Here is a 21,338-nt window from a genome sequence, read left to right on the forward strand (position 1 = left end):
CAATAAAATCCATCATGATGATTAGGCTATTCGAAATTGAAGACCTTATGTTAGAGTTCGTCGATATCATCTCCGTTTCTCTCTAGACTGGTAACCAGTAGATCTGACTATAGATCGATTTGAGATTGGGAGATGTTGACATAGTCACGACTTCAGATCCGAACTCCGTCACGGTGATATAGTATACGCCAGGTTGGTTGATCACGAGCTTAGTTTCTCCCGTGGTTTCTTCGTGTTATTCGGACCGTTACTTGATACCGGTATGCATGTTCTACATATTCCATATGTAACCATCAATGTCGGAAGTCAGGGACTGGCGCATTACACACCGGCAGGGATAGTGGTATGCATGCTGTATTCCGTATGTAACCCACAGCACAAGGTAAACAGGTAGTACAGTACTTATCAACTGAAGACGAACACCAGCATGAGAATTATAATATGAAAGAGAGCGCATAGGTAAGGGCCGTATCGACCAAAGTCACGCTAACGCTAAAACTAACCACGACACACTTGCACTCGTACATATATACAAGCCAAGGGCCGATATGGAATACTAGTTATAGTGAATCCCCGAAAGAACGAACGAAGAGGGAAATGAAAACGAAATGGAAATGGAAATGGGAGAGAATGCGAAATAGACCTATTGAAACAAAGTACTCGATCGAGTGGGACAACAGAGCGAAAGAAAACCGGAAAGAGGCGGAAAAATGACGGAACACGTAGAGAATACAATCTAAACGAAGAGTCTCATGTAGGACTGTTGGCGCCGGCTTCCGGTGCCGCGCGGCCTTCCGAGGGTTTGTCGGGTAGCTCAGCTATAGTGGCTGCAAGCGGTGGTGCGCTGGAAGAACCAGATGTTGAGGAAGAGTAATTGGCGTAAGTTGGCGCTGGCCAGGTATTGTTTGGAGGGTAGCTACCGTATGAAGGTTGTGAGGCTGCCGGCGGGTAGTACTGATAGTAGTTGCTTTGAGGCACCGAGGCAGGTGGGTGGTGAGGAATCAAATTCTGCTGCGTGTCAGCGCTGGCTGATGCGCTGTTGTACCCAGGGTATGGGTACGGCTGGGACGGAGTTGGGGATGGCTGGTGAGGAGTCGTCGGGGACGGTGTGGGGTACGACGAACCCGAGTATACGGGAGGATGGGTGGCGGAATGTGTGGCGGAATGGGAAGTGGAGTGGGAAGTGGAATATCCTGGAACGCCGTAGTAAGAAGGGGTCGGGTATGCTGAATAATGAGGCTGGGGAGGGAGACTCGAGACTGCTTGGTCAGGGTATGCAGGGGGAGGCGGAGCTTGGGATGCAGTAGGAGTCGATGGGGATGGCAGAGGGGGTGCATGGTGCTCTGTCGGAGATGATGACTCTGGCTGAGAGCTCTTGGATTTGCGAGAGCGCTTGCCACTGCCGGTGGCATATGGGTTGTAGCGCGCGCCTCGTTTTCCATCAGTAATGCGACCGTCGGTAAGAAGAGGAAGTCCAGACGAAAGAGGAGCGGTGATCATGGAAGTGCCGGATTCAATGTCATCTGCCTCTCCGCGGTAACGAGGGACACCATCCACACCAATCTCGACTTTGGGAGGGTTGCGGAAATGTGTTTTGTCGAGGTATTCTGGACTGATATCCAAAGAAGCCAATTCAGGAAGTGATGAAGGAGAACGTAAGCGCCCTTGCTCCACATCCTCGACCTTGTAGTAGGATATCAGATGCTGAGATACACCACCAATGGTCAAGGAAAAGGTCTGATAGGAATGAAACCGTGAGAAAAAGGGTATAGGAGGAGGATGTGGAAGGACAGACCTTCTTCATGAGGCCGTCAGACTTGAACTTGTAGCTGTTTGTGAGACTGCCAACGAGAACACGTTCTCTGTGTTTGTCGATACCTATTGAGCTGGACTCTCCTTTGGGACGGCTTAAAGTCTGACCCTCGAGGCGAACGCCGTCCACGTTGTACTGAGAGTGTTCGTTCATTTCGGCAGGGTCAGAACGAACGCCTCGATGACCTGCGCCACGCTTGTCGGTCTCGCGATAAAGTAGAAAGTTGCCTAGGATACGGCTTGGACTCCAGAAGAAGCCGTCGGTCCAGCGCTTAATACCGCTCTCGTCCTCGTCGAATACAAAGACTGAGCCAGATGTTATCATCTTGCGCTCTGAATCGACTAGACGCCTAGTTACTCTTGGTATTAAACCACGACGAGCAGCTTCAAGGATGAGTAAGGCATCGCCAGTAGTCTCTATCCAACCTGACCAAGGAGGTTCTGTCCAAGCTGAAGAAGAAGGAGGTGGATTGGGATTTGGGGAGATCTGCTGATTTGCAGACATTTGATATTAATATTTGTGAAGTCTGTGGAAGGCATGGTGGGAGACAAAGTGAGAAGTTGATTCGAAGTTGATTGAACCAAAACCTTTAAAGTTCATACCTTGCTCGGAGATGTTCTTAGGTTTGCGGCGGGGTTGGTTGCAGAGTGATCACAAAGCCTATTTGGCCATTTCCCGCCACAATAACCAAAAACGTATGTCTTTCCTCTTTCTATTACCATGATCAACTAACTTTACTTGTCTACTTGATTTTACAATGTTCCTACTCCTACTAGGTCTGATCCGTTCAATTCAATCTTTGAAACTCGGAAGGGGGTCACTAAAACTAAATTCAAAGTTCTGCTCAGCTGACTCCATCTTGCCGCTGACTAATATCCCCTCCGCGAGCAATCAAGCTCAAGCTTCAAGCTTGAGTTTCCGGGTGTACTTAATTCCATGGTGTAATCGCCTACGTGTAACAGGCTCCATCTTTCATGTCTAGTTTGTTCCTTGCGCTAACTAAGGGTACAGTGGAATTAATCTTTATACCCCTGTGCTCATCAAAGGCACGCTTCCCCACCTGGTAAGCATTCGACCGACAGCGCCAAGTGCGGTCTTCTGATTCGGAGTTCTTCACTGCGCAAACCATTCCGACAACTTTCCGACATCACCGCGGTCCGAATTTCATCTCCATTCATCGCTTTTGAGGTACTTCATACCCGCGTGTATTTTTTTTTCTCGCTCACCTAGCGCTGGATTCTAGGCCTACTCTACATCGAACCTCGTCCGTATTCCGTCGTTTCGGCTACCAATCATATCTTCACAGTCTTGTCAAACAACGTGAGTGCTCGACTATTCCTGTCTGCGTTTCATCTGTTCGTCGGAGACGACACCGATGCCCAAAAAGTAAATTCGTGATTGATCCTTGGTTCCTGTACATTGTCTAGATGCTCAAGTGATCAACTCGGCGATTGCGTACCTGTTCTACGTGTTGTCGCAACTCTACATGATTTCATGTGGGGATAGCGGTGCGTTAATTAGTAGTACTTCTGTTCGTCTTATTTGTGCAAGAACTTATCTCCAAAATAGAGTACACTTGGCGGGATGTCCAGACCTGCCTGTTCTGATCTTCAGGTGCCAGTTTGGCACGGTCATTTTGCATTCACTTACAAGTATCTACTTCACGCTAACGAAGCGTACAGCGTGCGTTCACGGATTGGAGCTGTGTGGTAAGCATCTGAATAGTTTCGAAGAGTGTGTAGCAACCACGTCAGAGCGATTATTTGCTTCCTTCTTCTCTCGACTCATCGTTAACCAAGAACTTTCCTTTTTTCAGGGACACCGGACACGTAAACTCCGATATTAACAAGCCCGTCCGGCTGAATTCGACTGATGCGACCTGCCAGTGAATGCTTGACTGCTGGCCACGAAGTCTATCCAGGGTGACGGAACCAAGTTCCTTGATGTCCCTTGTTTTCCATCACAGCGTCTACCAGCTGTTTCCAGCGCAGAGATCACCCAGAAAAGTAGATGGGAAGGGAAGCTCCAGGGATGTATAAATGCAGCTTTCCCCAGCAGGTGTCGATCACGACAAGATGGCTGGTCTTACCGCCTTCTCGTTGATTTGGATCATATACTCGCTCACAAAAGTACGATTTTACAGTGGTCTCAAGTACTGAGTCGTTAAATTCTCTCTTCCACAGCCCGCCGATGCATACCGCTTCCCCTCACACCATCTTCATCGACGTGCCACCAGTTGGACTGCACTTGGATGCTGGACGTGAGTATACATACACTTTCATGATGATGGAAATTTTTATAACCACCGTTGTCCAGCGATAATGTTGGTGGTGCAAGAACGCTTTCTGCAGCTGCATACACAGACACTGTGAATATGACTATTGAGTCATGCATCAACTTCTGTTCGACCGGCTCCAACGCCTACGTTTACGCAGGTGTCGAATATGCCCAGGAGTGTTGTACGTGCTGCGTCATGCTCATGTGTATTGCTTCTTGATCATCTTTCGCATAGACTGCAGCAACTACTTCTCGAGTGGCGCCACTAATACCACCTCGTCTGATTGTAACATGCCCTGTACTGGTAACGCAAGCGAATTCTGCGGTGCTGGCAACAGACTGGATATATTCTGGAGTGGGTCCCAACCTCCCCCTCCACCCGTCCTGGTACCTAGTGTTGGGAACTGGTCGCTGCTCGGATGCTACAAGTACGTCCCTGTACAAGCACGAAGCATAAGCTAACCCACATTCGTAACAGCGACTCAGCGACGCGAGCCTTGCCATACGGTGTGGGCGTGACTGGAGGCGTGACTGTCGAATCGTGTAGCACCGCGTGTTACAATGCTGGATACCCTTATGCGGGCATGGAATACGCTGATGAATGCTGTGCGCACGCATGTTGATCGAGTGCTTCTTGTGCTGACAGGTCTTTGCAGACTGTGGGTTGACCATCGAGAACAACTCTGGTCCAACGGCAAACGCGGATTGCGATATGACATGCGCGGGAAATTCGTCCGAGTTATGCGGAGGGCCTAACCGGCTCAGTATGTATAACTACACCCAGCCTCTTCCGACAACTCCTATTACCAATGCTGGTGGTAATCCTGGTACAGGTAGCACTGTCTCGCCAGTGACCTCTGGCTTAACTGGCAACTGGACATATGGAGGATGCTACGTCGACAACGTAAATGGGCGTATATTGGGGAACGAACTTGACAGCGCTTCCACCACAGTGCAGAGTTGCATCGCAAACTGTGCCGGGCAAAACTTCACTATCGCAGCTATCGAGTACAGCACGCAATGCTGTGAGTAGCTTTTATTTTCTTCTTCACCCCCGTTGACTGTTGACTGTCTAGTCTGCGGTGATTATCTCATTAATGGGGCTACGAAAGGAGTGGACAGTGACTGCAATATGGGCTGTGGTGGAAATGCGACGTGCGTGTTATCTGTTTGCTGGTCTGATTTATGTTATTGATTTGTATCAGTGAGGCATGTGGTGGTCCAAACCGAATGTCTGTGTATTCCTCTACTGGAAACATAACATTACTCCCTGTTCCTACATTAAAAACCACAAGCTTGCCAGGACAATGGGAATATCAAGGCTGTTTGGTGTCGGTAATCCCTCACTGCCTGCACACAACATGCTGATGTTATCATGCAGGGATTCAACTAATGGCGTTCGGGTGTTCCCATATGAGATGGACTGGACCACTAACAACACCGTTGATGCGTGCTTAAACCAGTGTGCTGCCTTTGGGTATCCCGCAGCTGGCCTTGAATACGGTGAACAGTGTTGTAAGCGCATTGATCTACTATACTTCTTTGCGGACTGCTGATAGAGACAAGTCTGTGGCGACGTCAGTGATGTCACAGCAAGTGGTGGGACGTATGTCTCGGATTCACAGTGTAACGTCGCTTGCTCGGGAGACCCAATTCACCTGTGTGGAGGACAAAGCAAGCTGTCTACTTACTACTGGAACGGGACGATGAACTTGTGGAACACCCCTGCGAATACTGGCTACTATGAGGTGTGCCCTATCTTATCCAGAATTTGCAAAGCGCTTATCATCTATGAAGTTCTTCATAGGCGGTCTCGTCGTCCCTCTCATCGCTACTGTTGGCATCAACAACAAAGTCACCTTCCTGGAGAAGTGGGGCACCTCGGAATATAACAATTCAACTGGCGCGTACGAGTTGGACATCAGTTTGGTAGACAATTACCACCTGGCTTGGCGCGAGATGCATTTGAAGACGGACGTGTTTTGTTCTGGTAGTATCATTCTGCCAGACAAGGGTGCAAGGTTTGTTGCTTCTCCATGTCGTCATCTCATGCTCACGAATATATCGGAACAATCAGGCAAATTAATGTGGGTGGATGGTCGCTCGAGTCAACTTTCGGTGTGAGATTGTATACGCCCGATGGGAGCCCTGGTGTCAATGGCACAAATGACTGGGAAGAGAACGTTGATGAGCTCACACTCCAGGTCAGCTCTTGAACTATTGGTGTCGGGCGCATTTTGCTGATCTGTGCCTAGCGTGGCCGATGGTATCCTACCGCGATGATGATGCCAAACGGAAGTATTTTGGTCGTTGGCGGAGAGTCAGGAAGCAATGCCTCCCCGCAGCCCAGCCTTGAGATCCTTCCAAAACCACCGGGTGGCGATACGGTCATTACGTTGGACTATCTCCAGCGGACAGATCCCAACAATCTCTACCCGTTCCTCTTGGTGATGCCCAGCGGCCGGTTCTTCATTGGTACGTAACATCATGACGAAATGCGCTATTTCTTACAAAATGAATAAGGCTACTACAACGAGGCTCGCGTTCTTGACCCTGTCACCTTCGATACAGTGACGGTGCTGCCCAACATGCCGGGTGCCGTGAATAACTTCCTTGCTGGCCGGACGTACCCGATGGAAGGCTCTGCGGTGCTTCTTCCGCAGTATGCGCCGTACACAGATCCGATCGAGGTTCTCATCTGTGGTGGCTCGACCATCGGAGCCGCCATTGCGCTGGATAACTGTATCACGATTGCCCCTGAGGTGGAGAACGCGGCGTGGACCTTAGAACGCATGGTAAGCCCGGTTTTGTTTTGGGTGCGTTAAGGTTTAATACTAAACTGTGGCCACTCCAGCCTTCCAAACGGGTAATGCCTTGCATGGTGACCCTGCCTGGTAAATATGATTACGAATGACAGAAGTCTAGAGGCTAATTTTGCTTCGATCGCAGATGGCACGTATATGATCATGAACGGCGCCCATCAAGGTGTTGCTGGCTTTGGCCTTGCAACGGACCCCAATCTGAGTGCAATTCTCTACGACCCTTCAAAGCCGGTCGGACAGCGCATGTCCATCCTCAACAATACCATCGTGGCTCGCTTGTATCACTCTGAGGCGACCCTGCTGCCTGATGGGCGTGTTCTGGTGTCTGGTTCAGACCCCCAGACGAACTATCCCAACGGGTCTTACGTGTACCCAGAGGAGATGCGCATTGAGGTTTATATCCCGCCATACCTTAATCAAGGGTTGCAGCAACCGGAGTTCACCATCAGTGCCACTGACTGGGCGCTGGGAGGGCAGTACAGTATTACAGTAACTTTATTCCAGGGAACGACGAGCAATATGCGCATTTCACTCGTGGCGGGTAAGGAAGACTAGTGATTGTGGATGGACCGGTTTCTGACTATGAACTATAGCTTCGTCTAGCACGCACGGAAACGTTATGAGCGGTGGGAGGATTATCTTCCCCGACTTTTCGTGCTCTGGGAACACTTGTACCATCACTGCGCCCCCGAATGCGTTCGTGTGTCCTCCAGGATGGCACCAATTGTTTATTTTGGACGGTCCGACGCCATCGCACTCTGCTTGGGTTCGCATTGGAGGCGACCCTGGAAAGCTAGGGAACTGGCCTGATTACCCTGACTTCACCACCCCAGGTGTCTAAGTCAACCCCATTCGTTCTGATTTATTTCCTTAATTATGGTTGGTTGAACTTTCGAGCTGGACATGGTTTGATTGTTATTTGTTATTTATGTATAAGCCCAGTCTTCGAGTTGAACACATTCGTTTGCTACATATTCGTCATTTGTGTAGAATTGGTTATTATACCTTTTGGTAGTTGTCCATATTAATTTGATGTGGTATGAGATACAGTGATGGTACAACACTAAGATAGTAATATCTGAGAATGACCACAGGTTCAGCTCTGTCCATGTCTAAGGTAAGACACCACTTACCAACTATGGTACGGTATCAACGAGCGTGCGCGCCTATGATTACGAGCACTCAGTGCTACGCATCAATGGATGGGGACTAGGCTGTCTGTCTCCGCAGATGAGCGGCTCTCTTTCAACATCAGGTACCGTATCGTCAAGAGCCTTTCTACACGAGCAGCAGTCGCAAAGGTGTTCTGTGCATGAATGCCCTGTCGGTGTAGAGAATTGAATTAAACGACACCCGGGAAATCGTTGTGCTTACGTATTGACATAAAGTCGAGACATATTCCAGTCAAGACATCGCAGCACGCAGTGAGTCCGAGCGCGCAACACGTCCCTACAAGTTCATCAGACATGGTGTAAGGTTCTGGAGTCACGAATCTAGTCTTTTCCGGGCATTATTTGGTTCTATTGTCCAAAGCCTTTGGAAATAAACAACCTCAAACACCAATACAAGGTGTCGGATGAGACTTGGTAAAGACCGACTGTGACCACCAGTGCAGTCGGCACCATGGAGCCCACTCCCCACTTTCGAACACACAGAGGACGCGCAAACGGTGTTCACCATGATGGTGCTGGGACAGGACGAAGAGCTCACCATAAAAACAAGCAATGGGTCGCGGATGGGGCCACCAGCAGAAGTAGCACACCTCATGGAGGCGTAGACACCGAGCGATGGGAGCGTGGAGGGCACAGAGGAAGCAGGGGTCGAGGAAGAGGCACACGTGGCAAATTTCCCAACACTACCTTGAATTTCCGTCATGCAGGCGCTCTAGACGCTGGATCAGCTGCTGCTAGTGAAGGGGACAATAGCGAAATGGAGGATGCCACTGATGTAGATGAAGTCGAGGAACATGTGCCAGAGACGCTCGAGGAAAGGGAACGATTCTGGAAAGAGGTGAGTCATATGTCTCATTCAGTTTATATTGCCTTCACTCGAGTCTGCAGCTTGTGAAAGCGCGAGAAGTTGAGCGCAAGAAAGCTATTTCGGAGGGCAAAATGGACGATCCTACTGTGCCAAAACGACTAGAAGATGCTATCACAATGGTTGGCACGTGCATGGATATGTGCCCCAGATTCGAACGGTACCGCCGTGAACGCGAGAACAACCTCTTTGAGTGGGAAATTGTATGGGGACTGGTTTCAATTCGTAAGCGTGCCAGATATCTGCGCTGATTACTCGTTAGGTTCCAGGCACCAAACGTGTCGATCACAAGAGAGCTGTTAAAATGTATGAGCGGGCAGCTGGTGACAAGACGCTACCCTCCGACCTTCGTCCCCCAAAAGTTCTTCGAGTAAGTTGCTCCAATATATTCATACATTCATAATTTAATGTATTTTATGGCAGCGTACACTTGACTATCTTTTCCATGACCTGCTTCCCCGAGGTGGCTTTTCTGCCACCTTCAATTTCATTCGTGATCGTTCGCGTGCTGTGCGAAGTGACTTCACGATGCAGCATGAAATGGGTTCCATTGCAATGGAATGCCATGATAGATGTGCACGGTTTCACATCCTTGGTCTTCACCTGGAGCGCGACCAGAAGAATCTGGAGGAACAGCAGCTGAAGTACAGTGCGTTGACTCGCTACCTGCCACACCTTCTTTCTAAACATCGTACTGGCAGCTCTCCAAAGTCTGAAGGAGTTTTACGAAGTTCAACGAGGAAAATATCAATCCCCAACAGAGCTCGAAATGCGAGTCTATCATCGCCTAATCCATATTCGTGATCAGACAGAGCGACAGGAGAATATCCCTGATTTTATCCTCGGTCATCCGGCATTCAAGCTCACCACCAAATTCCGGCTGCTCGTACAGGCGAAGAGTGCTCCCATCACCAGGAGCTCTGCGCTTTCCGTTGATAACGAGGCGCTGGGCGTCTTCAACGAACTAATTATAGTGCTTCAGGGGGAAGGAAACTATGCCATGATTTATCTGGTCGCATGCATCATAGAGCACCTATTCGGCACCGATACCGTCGACGATATTGAGAGCCTGAGGGAAAATCTTGCCATTCCGGATATCATCGACGGCAACTCTGCTGCTGTAGAGGAGCACCATGACGCCATCGTGGAAGAACCAGACGCTATGCACGAGGAAGAACTAGACGTTATGCACGAGGAAAAACTAGATGCTATGCACGAGGAAGAGGAACCCCCCTTCGAGGCTGACTTGGTGGACGCACCACAATCTTCCCCGAAGCCCCTGCAGCGAAGCGGAACCCAATGGCTCAACGATACATTTGGTCTGAAGCCCACCGAATCAGCATTCTTGAACGCTATTTCTCAAGCTGCGCCACAATCTCCAAAGTCTGCATTCTCAAATCTGACGTCTGTTCCCAATGTATTCGGGACGACGACATTCCAAACGTCAACATTCGGTTCCACGAACGAATTTGGTTTTGGCTCAGCACCCGTCCTTACATCAGTATTCGGATCTTCTGCAACGGAGACCCCTGCCTTCAGCCAAGCACCCTCTTCGGGTTTGTGGGCAACCTGTTTCCGATCTCTTGTTTATTAATCATGTCTTCAACTTAGCTCAACCTCCAGTTTTTGGTCAACCCCCACTTGTCCCATCTCCAACCCCTGTAGCGCCCGTTGAGAACAAGACTCGGGCTTCGTTCATAGTGCCTCCGGCACCTCCTTCCTCTACCTTCAGCAAATTATTGCCCCCCTCCCCCGAACGCCCCTCCATACCCGAGGTCAACAAGACTGCGTCGTCTATACAACCCCAACCTCCTCTCAACCCTCATGCACCAGTATTTGCCCCATTACTTCCTCCAGTTAGCGCACAACCTGCACCTTCGTACCAACCTCCCGATCCTCCCTCCCCCGGCACTTCACAGCCAACTTTTGGCATTCCCCGTGATTCTTTCGGTGGCTTAGATGGAACACCACCTGCTCAACCGCCACCTTTAAGCAGACCTCAGCCAATATCTTTACCGCCAACACCCACTGCGACATTTATCCCTTCAGCCGTCTCTGGCAAGTCCGTTTTCGGGTCTCTCAAGAAACTTCAATCTACTTCGCTTGCCCCTTCCCCAACTGAGATTCTCAGCCCACTGGTACTTTCATCACCCGGGACAAAATCGACTTTTAGTTCTATGGCCAGCCTACACCGACGTGACTCACTACCAACCCCCTTGCGTGTAACGACCACCGCTGCTGATCTTGAAACAATTTCGACTAAACTGGAAAGCCCACTGAATGGCAAGACATCGGCTTCTTCATTTACAAGCAAAGTGGACCAAGAAACACTTGAATCTAAAGCTTTCGCATTTACTCGAAGGAGCTTGCTCGTGAAGGAGGCCTTCCATGAATGGATGGAACGGACGACTGCTCGCACCAAGTGGAAGGAGGCTTGTCGGCGGAGCGATGCCTATAGCCAGCGTGTACAAGCAGAGCGGCTTTCCAAGAGTACTAGCTCGTTGCCACAAGAGACCAAGCGCAAAGTGGTTACACCGGAACGGCCACTTCCTGTCAGGAAGCGTCTCAGAAATCGCTTGTCCAGCGAATATCGGCCACCGCCCAGTGATGAAGAACTTGTAAGGCGGTTCGAAAAGGTTGGTACACCGTCCGTCTCGAGCGTACCACGCCTTTTGAATGCTTTGTGGTTTTAGAATCGTGAAGAGAACGAACGGCGCTGGGCTCGTGGATCCTTCCTCCATATGCTGCAGCAACACTTGAACGCGACGGCACGTGGCGTTCCCGAAAGCTGGGCTGCGTGGCTGTCCTTGAACCAGGATAACGATGGAACTGCCATTTGGCTCGAACTCAAATTTGATGTGCCTGACTCTGGCAGCTGGAAGGATGTCCATATATTCCAGATACCGGTGGCACCACAGCCACAAAACAGCACAGCACGATACCCGGGTATCATCGTTTTTGAGCGAACCCCAGTTAGCGAGGTTGAAGACCCTCTGGAAAGGTTAGCTGTGATGAATTGCTGGCTACGAGTGCTAACTTTTGCATGGCAGAAAATATCGAATGCTGGATGATTGCTCACGTTTACGGGATATCATCGAGTCCTTGCCTCCTGATAGGCATTTCATTCCATCCCTCTTGACGATATCTTGGTCTGGTGGAGGGCCCGACTCTTCTTCCGATTTTAATGATATGGTACACCCAGTGATTCTCTAAAAATTGGGTAGCTGCTGAACACATTTGAAGATTGCTGCAATACTTCACGATGAAATCACGTCTTCCCATGTTGATCTATCATTAACATCCACTGCCTTGGACCTTGACTCTAAGTTTCAGTCGGCCTTGCAGTCACTCAAACTTGATACTGAAGGCAAACTCGTACGGCGGATGTCTGTACCTGGTATGACAGGGTTTACGATATACTCTTTATAATTTGGCATCTGACTTTGGGACAGACCTCTTCGGACGATGGAAACCCATATGGCAGATATTTACCTCCCGGCGATTGGAACAATGCACATTAAATGGCGAATGTAAGCAAATATCAGCATTGCTGAACGTTCAGTACTGACGAAGATTGCCAGTTGACTGGGGTTTCCTTGGGAGATTCTTAGAGTTGTGCATAGAGCTCCTAAACGCCATCTCTAGTGCTGCGCTTCAATTAATGAGTGGCAGCGTCTTTGAAGATATCCTGCCCAGCCTGCAGCTGCAAGATGTCAGAGACTCGGAGTACGTCGTGCTTCCTCTCGAATCGTTCTATCGCTTATAACGTAACAGCTCGACATTTGGCGTGGTTTTGCGATGGCTGGACAATCCATCGCTACAAGATGCCAGTAGACATCTCGCAGATGATCTGAGATCGCACCAGACCCTTGACCGAGGTATGCCAACTCTACATTCGTTTGCGTGCGCAGCTAAACTTGCTCGTTCCAGAGTTTCCCTCGAGGACTTTCATTCAATACATATATAACGTCGCTCAGGAGCTGTCCATTCGACACTTCAACCCCAACGCCGCAAACCATACCCTCATACGGAAGACCCATCTTGATGCCACGACGTCGAAAATCTCGGCTAAGCAGAGTTCTTACTCGGACGAGCTCAATGCTCTTCGTTCCGCCAAGCTGCGACAGTCATCTAAACGTATTGCATCACTCGATATCTCATCCAGCCGGTGCGTCATTAATGATTGAATTGTCTTCACTTAACTGACTGTCGTCCGCAGGTCTTCTACACCTGCCAAGCGGAGGCGATTATCCACCTCTGATGATTCGACGCATAGCGAGAGTGGAAGTCCTCCACTGAGCATCACTAGTCATGCCTACACCTCACCCTCGATCAGCACCACATCTTTGCCTCCTGAGGAGAAGTCCACAGTGGTTACATCTGCTATGCTTCGTGCTCTTACTAGGGATATACGGACTAAGTTTGGTAGTCATAAATGACAGGTTTCATGACGTGGCTACAATGTTATTGCATAATCTCTCTATTACATTCATATCACTCCCATCAATCGGGTCGTTGCTCAGGTCAAACAATGCTGATAGGGAACCTGATACATTGTTCGACGTGTAATCGGTACAAAACCTACAATAACGTACAGCGTACGAAGGAAAATACAAACATTGAAACATCATGAAGTAATGGTGGTACAAAAACCAAGAATCAATTACGCATTTCAGCAATTGTAGTATGAGAATTCTTCTGAAAAGCTCCTTCACGAGAAGGCGAGGGCAGACCAAGTGGCAACTGCACCAACTGCAACGGCCGTTGCAGTGTGGGCGATGGATGTCATTATCCTCCTGGGCCGTTTGGCCTGTCTGTTTTCTTCGACCAGTGATTTAGATTCCACGACCGCCTCTGGGGCTGCCATCGCAATGTCCATCTTGACTGGGGGAGGAGCAGCTTCAATCTCGGAGTGCTTGCGCTTAAGTGATTTAAAAGTCTGAAAAGGTATGAGAGCGATGAGGAAAGTGTAAGAAAGTACGTTACCTCTACTTCTGCAGCGATCACAGACAGTGCCTCCGTCCTAGCTGTCTGAATCGTTTGAATTCGCTCCTCTACTCGTTTTTCGGTCTCCTCGCGTAGCGACTTCATTTCTGCAGCTTGTGATCAGACAGATTAAACAACAACACGGACATCAATGCTAACCGATGACCAAGGCATTGAGAGCGTCGGCGCAAGCCTTGACATCTGTCATGGGCGACACAGCCGTGTCAAGCTTGTCCGCATCAATCTTTGATTGCAACTCAGAGACCTGTTCCTGTAGGTCTGACAGAGTAGATAGCTTGTCTTCTGCAGCCTCCAAGCGTGCAAAAAGTTGGTCAGATTCGGGTTCGAGCATGTCAACTTGATGCTGAAGGTCATAAAGGTCGTCCTCTGTCAAAGCATGGCGATTCTTGATGTCAGTAACGCTGGAATGCAGCACATTTACCCGATCCTAGGTAGACACAGTTATAATGCAAGGTGGTTAGATTCCAAAAATATATATTTACCTCGATGGTCTTGATGGAACCGCGCAGATCTTCACGGTCGTCATGGCCGACGTTCTGCGCTTCATCCGACGATCGCACCTCGACGTTGGAGGGCAGGGCAGGTATGGGTGCTAGGATGGCCGTTTCATCCTCCAGCGGCGTAAACGGCGGGAAATTAGAAAGCGAGGGGAGCCGTTCCGGGAAGTTCTCAAATGATCCTGGTTCAAGGGATCCCATGTGTCCAAATGAGCACATCGACGGAAGTTTGACTCTGTTCGACTCAACCGAGCGACGTGAAGCGGGCTGCGTGGAGTCAGCCCGCGATAGTGGCCATGCGCCAATGACTTCCGGCTCCTCAGGGGCCTCAGGAGGCGATGGCGATGGCGTGGAGAGCTCCATGGGAGAATGAGACCGCGAGCCCGGAAGGTGGACAGATGATGGTGCATCATCATCATCAATGACCGCAATGGCCGCGATGGACGGAGGAGTCCAAGGCTGGGGAGAATCTATGTCAAGGGGGTCCGCGATCTTATGGCAGATATCCTGCATCAATGACCCGAGCGATGGGATCTTTCCGAGCAATGAACCACTCAGAAAGTCTGCAGGAAAGTCTTGGCGCAGGGATGAAACGCAGGAACGAAGTTCCTCCCAAGACGGTATCTCTTCTATATCAGAATCATGCTCTGAATGCTCAACGGCCTCGTTGGACGAGCCCGACGGCGAAGAGGAAAGGGACTCAGATGAATGAGATGGGGAAGAAGTATATGAAATGGGACTGTTAAGACCATAGCGCCCGGTGCTTAATTTTCGAGGGCGAGGACTCGAAGACTCTGCGTGAGTTAGACACCATGGAGGCGAATCGCGCATATCCAAGATATCGCGCAGAAACTCGATACGGACTGTGACCGGAGAAACAAGGGTAGCGCCTTGCCCCACAGCTTTACCAAACGTTAATTCATCGCCATCAGTAAGGGTGGTCTCCACATCAGGCTGCAACATCCTAGATGTTGTTTCGTCTTGCTTCCGCAAATGCGTTCCATGGCGGGACTTGAGATCAACAATATACACCTGGGACACAGCTGGTCAGGTGCAGTCCGATGTGACAGAATCAGCAGTGCCTACGTGGCCGCTGGAGGCCAACACAAGTTTGGCGTGCTTTGCGCTGACTACGGGGCATGCAAATACAGCATTCTGATCGTCATTCTCTTTCCTCATAGACCTATCATCTGAGATTGATTTGCGGCCGATGTGCACATGGGAGGTGCGAGTATTGAAGAAGGAAATATTATGAGCGGGCTTTCCACCGCACGACTTGACGTGTAGAGTAATACCTTTGGGTGTGTCTAGGAGGTATTATTCAAGCGAACAAAGACGGTGCTTACCCGTCACCGGTTGCTGTGGGTCACAGGGGCAAGCAGCTGGTGCAGCAAGGTTTGTGCCCAAATACTCGACTTCGTCGTCCATGATGACTGTCGATTACAGTGTAGAGCAGAAATCTGAAAGTGTTGAGGAGAAGGGGGCGGTCTGTGCGTTGGTGGCGGTAGGAATGAGAACGAGTGGGACTTGGTGCTGCCCTCAAGGCCGTGCTTTATCGCCTTGACGTTAATAATCCCGGACCGTGATATCCTTTTCGAGATACCTGCCCGGATTCCCACCGAGAGCCTTCCGAACGATGCACATACTATCACATTGGACATATTTTAACTACTGACTGTGATGCCGAATACGGAGACGATGGTACTAGACGACAAAGTTGAAGGGTAACAAGGAAGTGGAAACGGGAATATATCAAATATGTATGCCATCGACTCAAATGCAAGGAACTTGTCATGATGGTGTGTAGTGCGCGAAGTAAGGGTGGTTAAGGGCGCGTTTCGCTTCAAGTACGGGTGAGACACAGAAATTGAGTGAGCTTGCCGTACATACCAGAAATCCGTTTTGCTGTGTCATACGTCAAAGTGTGCTGCAAAAAGGCATGAGCATCAAGCACAAAACAAGAAAAGAAAATTGAAACGCGGTAGTGCGATGAGGAGCAAAATTAACAACGACATACCGCGAGCAAGTCCAAACCTTGTTCGTCGAGATTGGGTACGACACTCTTAAGCTCTTGCTTCGACCACCGAGGGAATGTATCCTTGTAATCAGGCAATTGAGTAACACCTGGCCAAGTCTCTTCACTTGGCGTGCCGAGGATCCTGGATCAAACGGTCTAGTATCAGTTGCTCCATCACATCAATCTCACTGTTCACCTGAAGATCTTGAAGATCTGGTCGATCTCAGAGTCGCCAGGAAACAGGGGACTCCCACGCATCACCATCTCAGCGAAGATGCACCCGACAGACCACATGTCAATAGCCGTCGAATAGTGCCGAGAACCGAGTAAGACTTCAGGTGCGCGGTACCACAACGTTACTACCTAAAGGGTAACACCACAAACGCTCAGCTCACGGCAAAAATGGAAAGAAGGCTCATTTACCTCGTGGGTGTACGTTCTCATGGGAATGCCAAAGGCTCTCGCGAGGCCAAAATCTGCGAGTTTGAGATTGTTTTTCTTGTCAATAAGCAGATTTTGAGGCTTGAGGTCGCGATGCAAGATTCGGTGCGAGTGACAGTACAGAAGGCCGGCATTGAGCTGATGAGTAAATTTCTGTGATGTGATAGGAAAACGGTTAATCAAATTGCCGAATCACGTGACGACCGCTTCGCGTCCCCCTAGTATCATATCACATCACATCCCCTATCACAATCGATGTGACGATGCATCTGGAAATGCGTGTAGAGGAATCAAGGCTAAATATACAAGAATAGCGCGGGCCAAGCATTCCGATGACTCGGGCCAGCGAAAAAGCTATGACCGCAGCAGCTGATTGACGCCTTCGCATCACACTACGCGTTGAGGCGCGAAACACGCGTCCACCACGCGTCAGAAGTTGTAAATGAAGGGCAGGGGGCCAATAGGGATTATTTTCGAATGCCAAGCCGACTCACCTTGACTATGCCGATAGAAATAGGCGTACCGCCTGAGTTGGCGTTTTCCATGTATCGCTTCAAGTCTACATCCAAGAATTCAAAGACCAGATAAAGCTTCTGCTCAGCGTGCACGATATCAAGCAGTCTAGCACAGGTATTTAGCCACTAGAAGCGGTTAACACCATTTAGGACACCGTACCTAACGATATTGTCATCCTTGAGTTCCTTCAGCAGACTGATTTCTCGGATGGCAGTGCTCGGGACTCCTTCATCCTCTGCTTCAAGTCGGATTTTCTTGAGTGCTACGATTTGATTCGTTGTGACGTCCCGGGCTTTATAAACAACTCCATATGTGCCTAAATGCGCGTAAGCGATAAATAGCGAAAGTACGTGGGCTGCGAGCGCACCTTCTCCTACAACGTGCGCCACACCAGTTCATTGTAGTCTGATGTGAACACACGACTGGCACGCACCGACTTTCTCTATTTTTGCGTAGCTACAATTCAGCAAAGTCAATTGTCAACCACTTTGAGCGCGAAGCGAGGTAGGTGCGCACCGATCCATGTGTCAAAGGAGAACACAATCTGTAATATTTCGGTTAACTGGAAAAAGCGTATCGGTATCAATCGAGCGTTTATCGCTTGAATGAGAAGGAAATGAGGTCTACTGGACAATCTAGATGAAACCCAGGCAAGTAAAGCAGGCGAGCTCGCCAACCCGTGAATGCACGAGCTGTTTATTTGAACGTTGGCGAGATAAAGATTCAGAATCAGAATGTCGGGCGTTCGTAGCTAACCCGTAGAGAGAGGCGTGACGGTAGAATTGGAGTGGAGATATGTGCACCTTAGACTGGTCGAGGTCATATAAAGAGCCGTTCGGCAAAATGCGACCACTGCCACACTCTTGTCACTCTCACCAAAACGTTCAGGCAACATATCCGTCTTATTCCCTGCTTAATAGTGTAGTAAGTACTATATATCTCTCGTCCTGTTTACTTCCACATGTACTTTACTTCAGGCTAACTAGTCCCTCCGAAGGTGCTCGTCATGAGTGAACTCCTTTTCCGCCGCTCACTGCTCAGAAACGGTATGTCCAAAGGAGCACCATCGGACCGGAGCTTTCGAGGTGGCTGGAATAATATCAGCAAGCATTCCTGCTGTCTGCCACTCGGTTGTCAAGGTTAACAATAGAGTCACCTTCCCATGGACTTAGATTTTACCTGTGAAACAGTCACCATTGTCACCGCTTCACTCCAGCGTCATGAAGTTCATGGTAAGCGCAGGGCACCATTTAAATTATTAATGCTTTTGCCACGTAGACCCGCTCCACCGTTGGACTCGAAAGTGGTTTTGGTGGAGCAACCACATTCCACAGTCCTGGACAGCCTTTATGTACCGCGTTAAGTTATAAGCGAGAGCAAAGTGACAATTGTCACGATTTCTGCCCGAAATCGAGTTGAGGTCATCCTGCAATTTCGTCATGCAATCAAAGATGGTTAGCCATCGTGTTATCAACGTGAATCTTGCCCCTTGCAATATTGACACGTTCATTTGATAATGGCTTATCAGTGCTGTGCACCAAATTGACAGCAGCAATCTTATCCCCTAACTATTACGGAGACCATCTTCTACTTACGGGTGGAGTACATCACGTCGACGTTGAATTGAGTACGCGTCCAACAATTGTTTTTTTTTTTTACCTCGGGCTTGGCCAATTTATATTCTCGTTTTGTCGTCGCATACGTGTGACGTCGATGTATTGACCGGGATATGGCTCCTCACCTAGTAAAAATATTTCAAAAGTCAATCGAAAGGACTGATAAGTCACTCACTCCGATCGATGAGGTTGATATCCAGGTCACCGTCTCCGTCTTCGTCATCATCATCCTCGTCCGATGCCCAGCGGTCTTCTGCGGCCGCCTTGGGGTTTGCGGCACGATCAACAGCAAGATCTTTCATGAGGCGGTTTATCGAGTCCTCTTTTGCATCCTCCAGTGACTGTTCCCGTGCAGCGCGGGCGCGTTCGAGTTCCGGGAGATATTCACTGCAGACACGAAAAAAAATAGGAGGAAAGGAGGAATAATGAAGATGAAACGTACGTCCTGTATGTCTCACGAGACTCTTCCACCGCTTGGAAAAATTCCTTGATACCGTCACCTGTCCTGCTTGAGACACCGACGGCCTGCAGAACAGTTAGCTATGCTTTCAGCATGACGACGAAGTAAAATTACCTTGAGGTGCTTGTAAAATTCGTCCAAAACCAAGCTCATGCTATTCATCAAGCTGTTCATGTAGGTCGGTTCGCCTTCAGAGTCTCTTGACCCTGAATGCGACGCAAGAGCGACCTGGAATGCCTCAAAATCTTGCATCCATTCGAGAGCAAAACCGTGGGGTTGTGCGTCAGTCTTGTTAAAGACAAGGATGAATGGTAATTTTGTCTTGTACATAATACTAATAAAATGTCACGAATTACCGACCCGACGTTGATAACACAACACTTACCTGCAGGCATACAGCATGTTGGACATGAACGTCGCGGGCGCTGTGGTCCGCGGGGTGTCAATGATGTACGCCACCACAGTAGGAAACGAGGAAGCAACGGCATCTGTGATAATGGCGCCAGACGCTGACCAGGTAAAAATCTCGATCTGACCCGGAGTGTCAAGAATTATGTGGCTACATGAGCACACGAGAAGGAGAAGTAAGAGCGAATGCAGAATAAAAATTGAGGAGCACGTACTCAACCGTCTCGGCCCTTTTCTCGACCAAGTCCAAAACCTGGTCGAATTTCGTCGTGAAAAGATTCAAAGCGGTCAGAATTCCACCGTTTGGGCCCAAATTATACCTTGCATCGCAATTATCCATTCCGTTATTTATGCACTACCGTCCAGATGGAAACAGCAACACACTGTTTCATGACCTCTTTGTAATTGACAGTATCCCGGATATCAATGTTGGCTTCGAACGGCAAGTGTGTGACTGCCGGGTCGAGGTTGAGGATGTATGGCGGCTGTGGAGGATCTCGCGAGTGAAGGTAGGAGTTGATGCGCTGCACGAAGGTAGACTTGCCAGCCCCTGCCATCCCGATGGTGATGATGACATGCGGTTTTCTTTTCGAACTCGTGTCCGTTTGACTGCTAGAAGATGCGCTCATGCTGGCGAAAGGGAAATCTCCCCTAAGCAGACCAAATCAAAGGAAGATAGTTGGTCCGAGTCGCAGTGAAAGGGAAGCCAGATCTAATCAATCCTTCGAAAACTGCGTTGTTGTCGGTAATACACGTGATGCATTGATGGTGTAGCGGTAACATGCGGTCTTCCCATCAGTATGAGCTTGGCCGCGCTCCGAGTTCGACTCTCGGTCAATGCAAAAATGTACCTCTCTTCCTCCTCATTGACGTGCTCGATGTGAAGCATTTTTTGCATACAGAAGCAATACAGAAGTTGAAGAACATTCAATGCTTGTAGACGAAATAATCCGTTATGTTATGCACGAGCAGTCAACCACCCCTCCCTCCTCCGATACAGACCACTCCACAACAAAAATACAGCAGCTCAGCCTGGCGCACATGAAAAAGTTCTCTTCTCCCAGCTTTTGGAGTTGTCGGAGGAGCATTTGACTTCTTGCTGGCCGTCCGGTCGTGTCTCACGAGCAAGTTCAAGGTGTGGAGTTTCAACTTCCAATGGACAAGGAGATTGCTCGAAAAGGCATTTACAGTCAACGACGTTCTCGGCACTCGTAATACACAAACGGCCTTGCAGATATAGTTGGGTAATACTTTAAGGCTCCACAGTGCTTCCTCACCATAGCTACAGGGTCAAACGACGTTTCGCTAACCGCTGACAGACGTGTTAAGCGCCCTTTCACACCGTAATCCACTTGACCTGGACCAAACAGATACATGCATACGACGTTCTAGCCTACGCGTACTCATGTCAATTGTCTGTAGTGGAA

At 49.3% G+C, this 21,338-nt stretch overlaps 7 protein-coding genes and 1 non-coding gene across 8 annotated transcripts; 3 read left to right on the forward strand and 5 right to left on the reverse strand.

Annotated features, from left to right (window-relative positions):
- Positions 1-335: 335 nt before the first annotated feature.
- Positions 336-2,437, reverse strand: EDB91DRAFT_1220605 (Gti1/Pac2 family-domain-containing protein). Its single transcript, XM_041320895.1, has 2 exons — positions 1,796-2,437; positions 336-1,737 (listed from the first exon to the last, which is right to left on the reverse strand). The coding sequence occupies exons 1-2, from the start codon at positions 2,315-2,317 to the stop codon at positions 751-753; spliced, it is 1,509 nt and encodes a 502-aa protein (XP_041179175.1). The 5' UTR covers positions 2,318-2,437; the 3' UTR covers positions 336-750.
- Positions 2,438-3,749: 1,312 nt separating this feature from the next.
- EDB91DRAFT_172300 (copper radical oxidase-like protein) lies at positions 3,750-7,995 on the forward strand. The gene is made up of 17 exons (XM_041326311.1): positions 3,750-3,942; positions 3,997-4,073; positions 4,130-4,272; positions 4,326-4,518; positions 4,569-4,696; positions 4,747-5,115; positions 5,167-5,245; positions 5,296-5,421; positions 5,472-5,605; positions 5,657-5,838; positions 5,888-6,111; positions 6,168-6,294; positions 6,346-6,565; positions 6,614-6,885; positions 6,945-6,984; positions 7,040-7,453; positions 7,506-7,995. Exons 1-17 carry the CDS (start codon positions 3,853-3,855, stop codon positions 7,751-7,753), a joined length of 3,066 nt encoding a protein of 1,021 aa, XP_041179176.1. The 5' UTR covers positions 3,750-3,852; the 3' UTR covers positions 7,754-7,995.
- On the reverse strand, positions 7,904-8,392 carry EDB91DRAFT_1122154 (uncharacterized protein). The gene is made up of 3 exons (XM_041318274.1): positions 8,287-8,392; positions 8,046-8,233; positions 7,904-7,990 (listed from the first exon to the last, which is right to left on the reverse strand). Exons 1-2 carry the CDS (start codon positions 8,378-8,380, stop codon positions 8,085-8,087), a joined length of 243 nt encoding a protein of 80 aa, XP_041179177.1. The 5' UTR covers positions 8,381-8,392; the 3' UTR covers positions 7,904-7,990; positions 8,046-8,084.
- On the forward strand, positions 8,393-13,480 carry EDB91DRAFT_1122158 (SAC3/GANP/Nin1/mts3/eIF-3 p25 family-domain-containing protein). Its single transcript, XM_041318275.1, has 14 exons — positions 8,393-8,922; positions 8,973-9,152; positions 9,212-9,319; positions 9,373-9,598; positions 9,651-10,505; positions 10,561-11,585; positions 11,643-11,950; positions 12,000-12,141; positions 12,193-12,346; positions 12,402-12,479; positions 12,531-12,675; positions 12,724-12,827; positions 12,880-13,117; positions 13,169-13,480. The coding sequence occupies exons 1-14, from the start codon at positions 8,536-8,538 to the stop codon at positions 13,386-13,388; spliced, it is 4,170 nt and encodes a 1,389-aa protein (XP_041179178.1). The 5' UTR covers positions 8,393-8,535; the 3' UTR covers positions 13,389-13,480.
- Positions 13,481-16,060, reverse strand: EDB91DRAFT_1122166 (uncharacterized protein). The gene is made up of 6 exons (XM_041318276.1): positions 15,800-16,060; positions 15,540-15,748; positions 14,439-15,485; positions 14,095-14,383; positions 13,936-14,042; positions 13,481-13,888 (listed from the first exon to the last, which is right to left on the reverse strand). The coding sequence occupies exons 1-6, from the start codon at positions 15,879-15,881 to the stop codon at positions 13,661-13,663; spliced, it is 1,962 nt and encodes a 653-aa protein (XP_041179179.1). The 5' UTR covers positions 15,882-16,060; the 3' UTR covers positions 13,481-13,660.
- On the reverse strand, positions 16,061-18,295 carry EDB91DRAFT_1122175 (kinase-like domain-containing protein). The gene is made up of 11 exons (XM_041318277.1): positions 18,055-18,295; positions 17,944-17,989; positions 17,860-17,883; positions 17,832-17,834; positions 17,587-17,745; positions 17,406-17,532; positions 16,894-17,064; positions 16,667-16,833; positions 16,471-16,612; positions 16,344-16,380; positions 16,061-16,294 (listed from the first exon to the last, which is right to left on the reverse strand). The coding sequence occupies exons 2-11, from the start codon at positions 17,949-17,951 to the stop codon at positions 16,245-16,247; spliced, it is 888 nt and encodes a 295-aa protein (XP_041179180.1). The 5' UTR covers positions 17,952-17,989; positions 18,055-18,295; the 3' UTR covers positions 16,061-16,244.
- Positions 18,296-18,791: 496 nt separating this feature from the next.
- EDB91DRAFT_172281 (XPA-binding protein 1) lies at positions 18,792-20,673 on the reverse strand. Its single transcript, XM_041326310.1, has 7 exons — positions 20,296-20,673; positions 20,127-20,231; positions 19,889-20,062; positions 19,618-19,837; positions 19,486-19,568; positions 19,219-19,430; positions 18,792-19,168 (listed from the first exon to the last, which is right to left on the reverse strand). The coding sequence occupies exons 1-7, from the start codon at positions 20,538-20,540 to the stop codon at positions 19,083-19,085; spliced, it is 1,125 nt and encodes a 374-aa protein (XP_041179181.1). The 5' UTR covers positions 20,541-20,673; the 3' UTR covers positions 18,792-19,082.
- On the forward strand, positions 20,671-20,753 carry EDB91DRAFT_t57. The gene has a single exon. It is a non-coding gene; the product is annotated as a tRNA-Gly (tRNA).
- Positions 20,754-21,338: the final 585 nt, after the last annotated feature.

The sequence above is a fragment of the Suillus paluster genome, assembly GCF_016628075.1.
Source record: "Suillus paluster strain FC165 chromosome Unknown EDB91scaffold_15, whole genome shotgun sequence".
In the NCBI taxonomy this organism is placed as follows: Eukaryota; Fungi; Basidiomycota; class Agaricomycetes; order Boletales; family Suillaceae; genus Suillus; species Suillus paluster.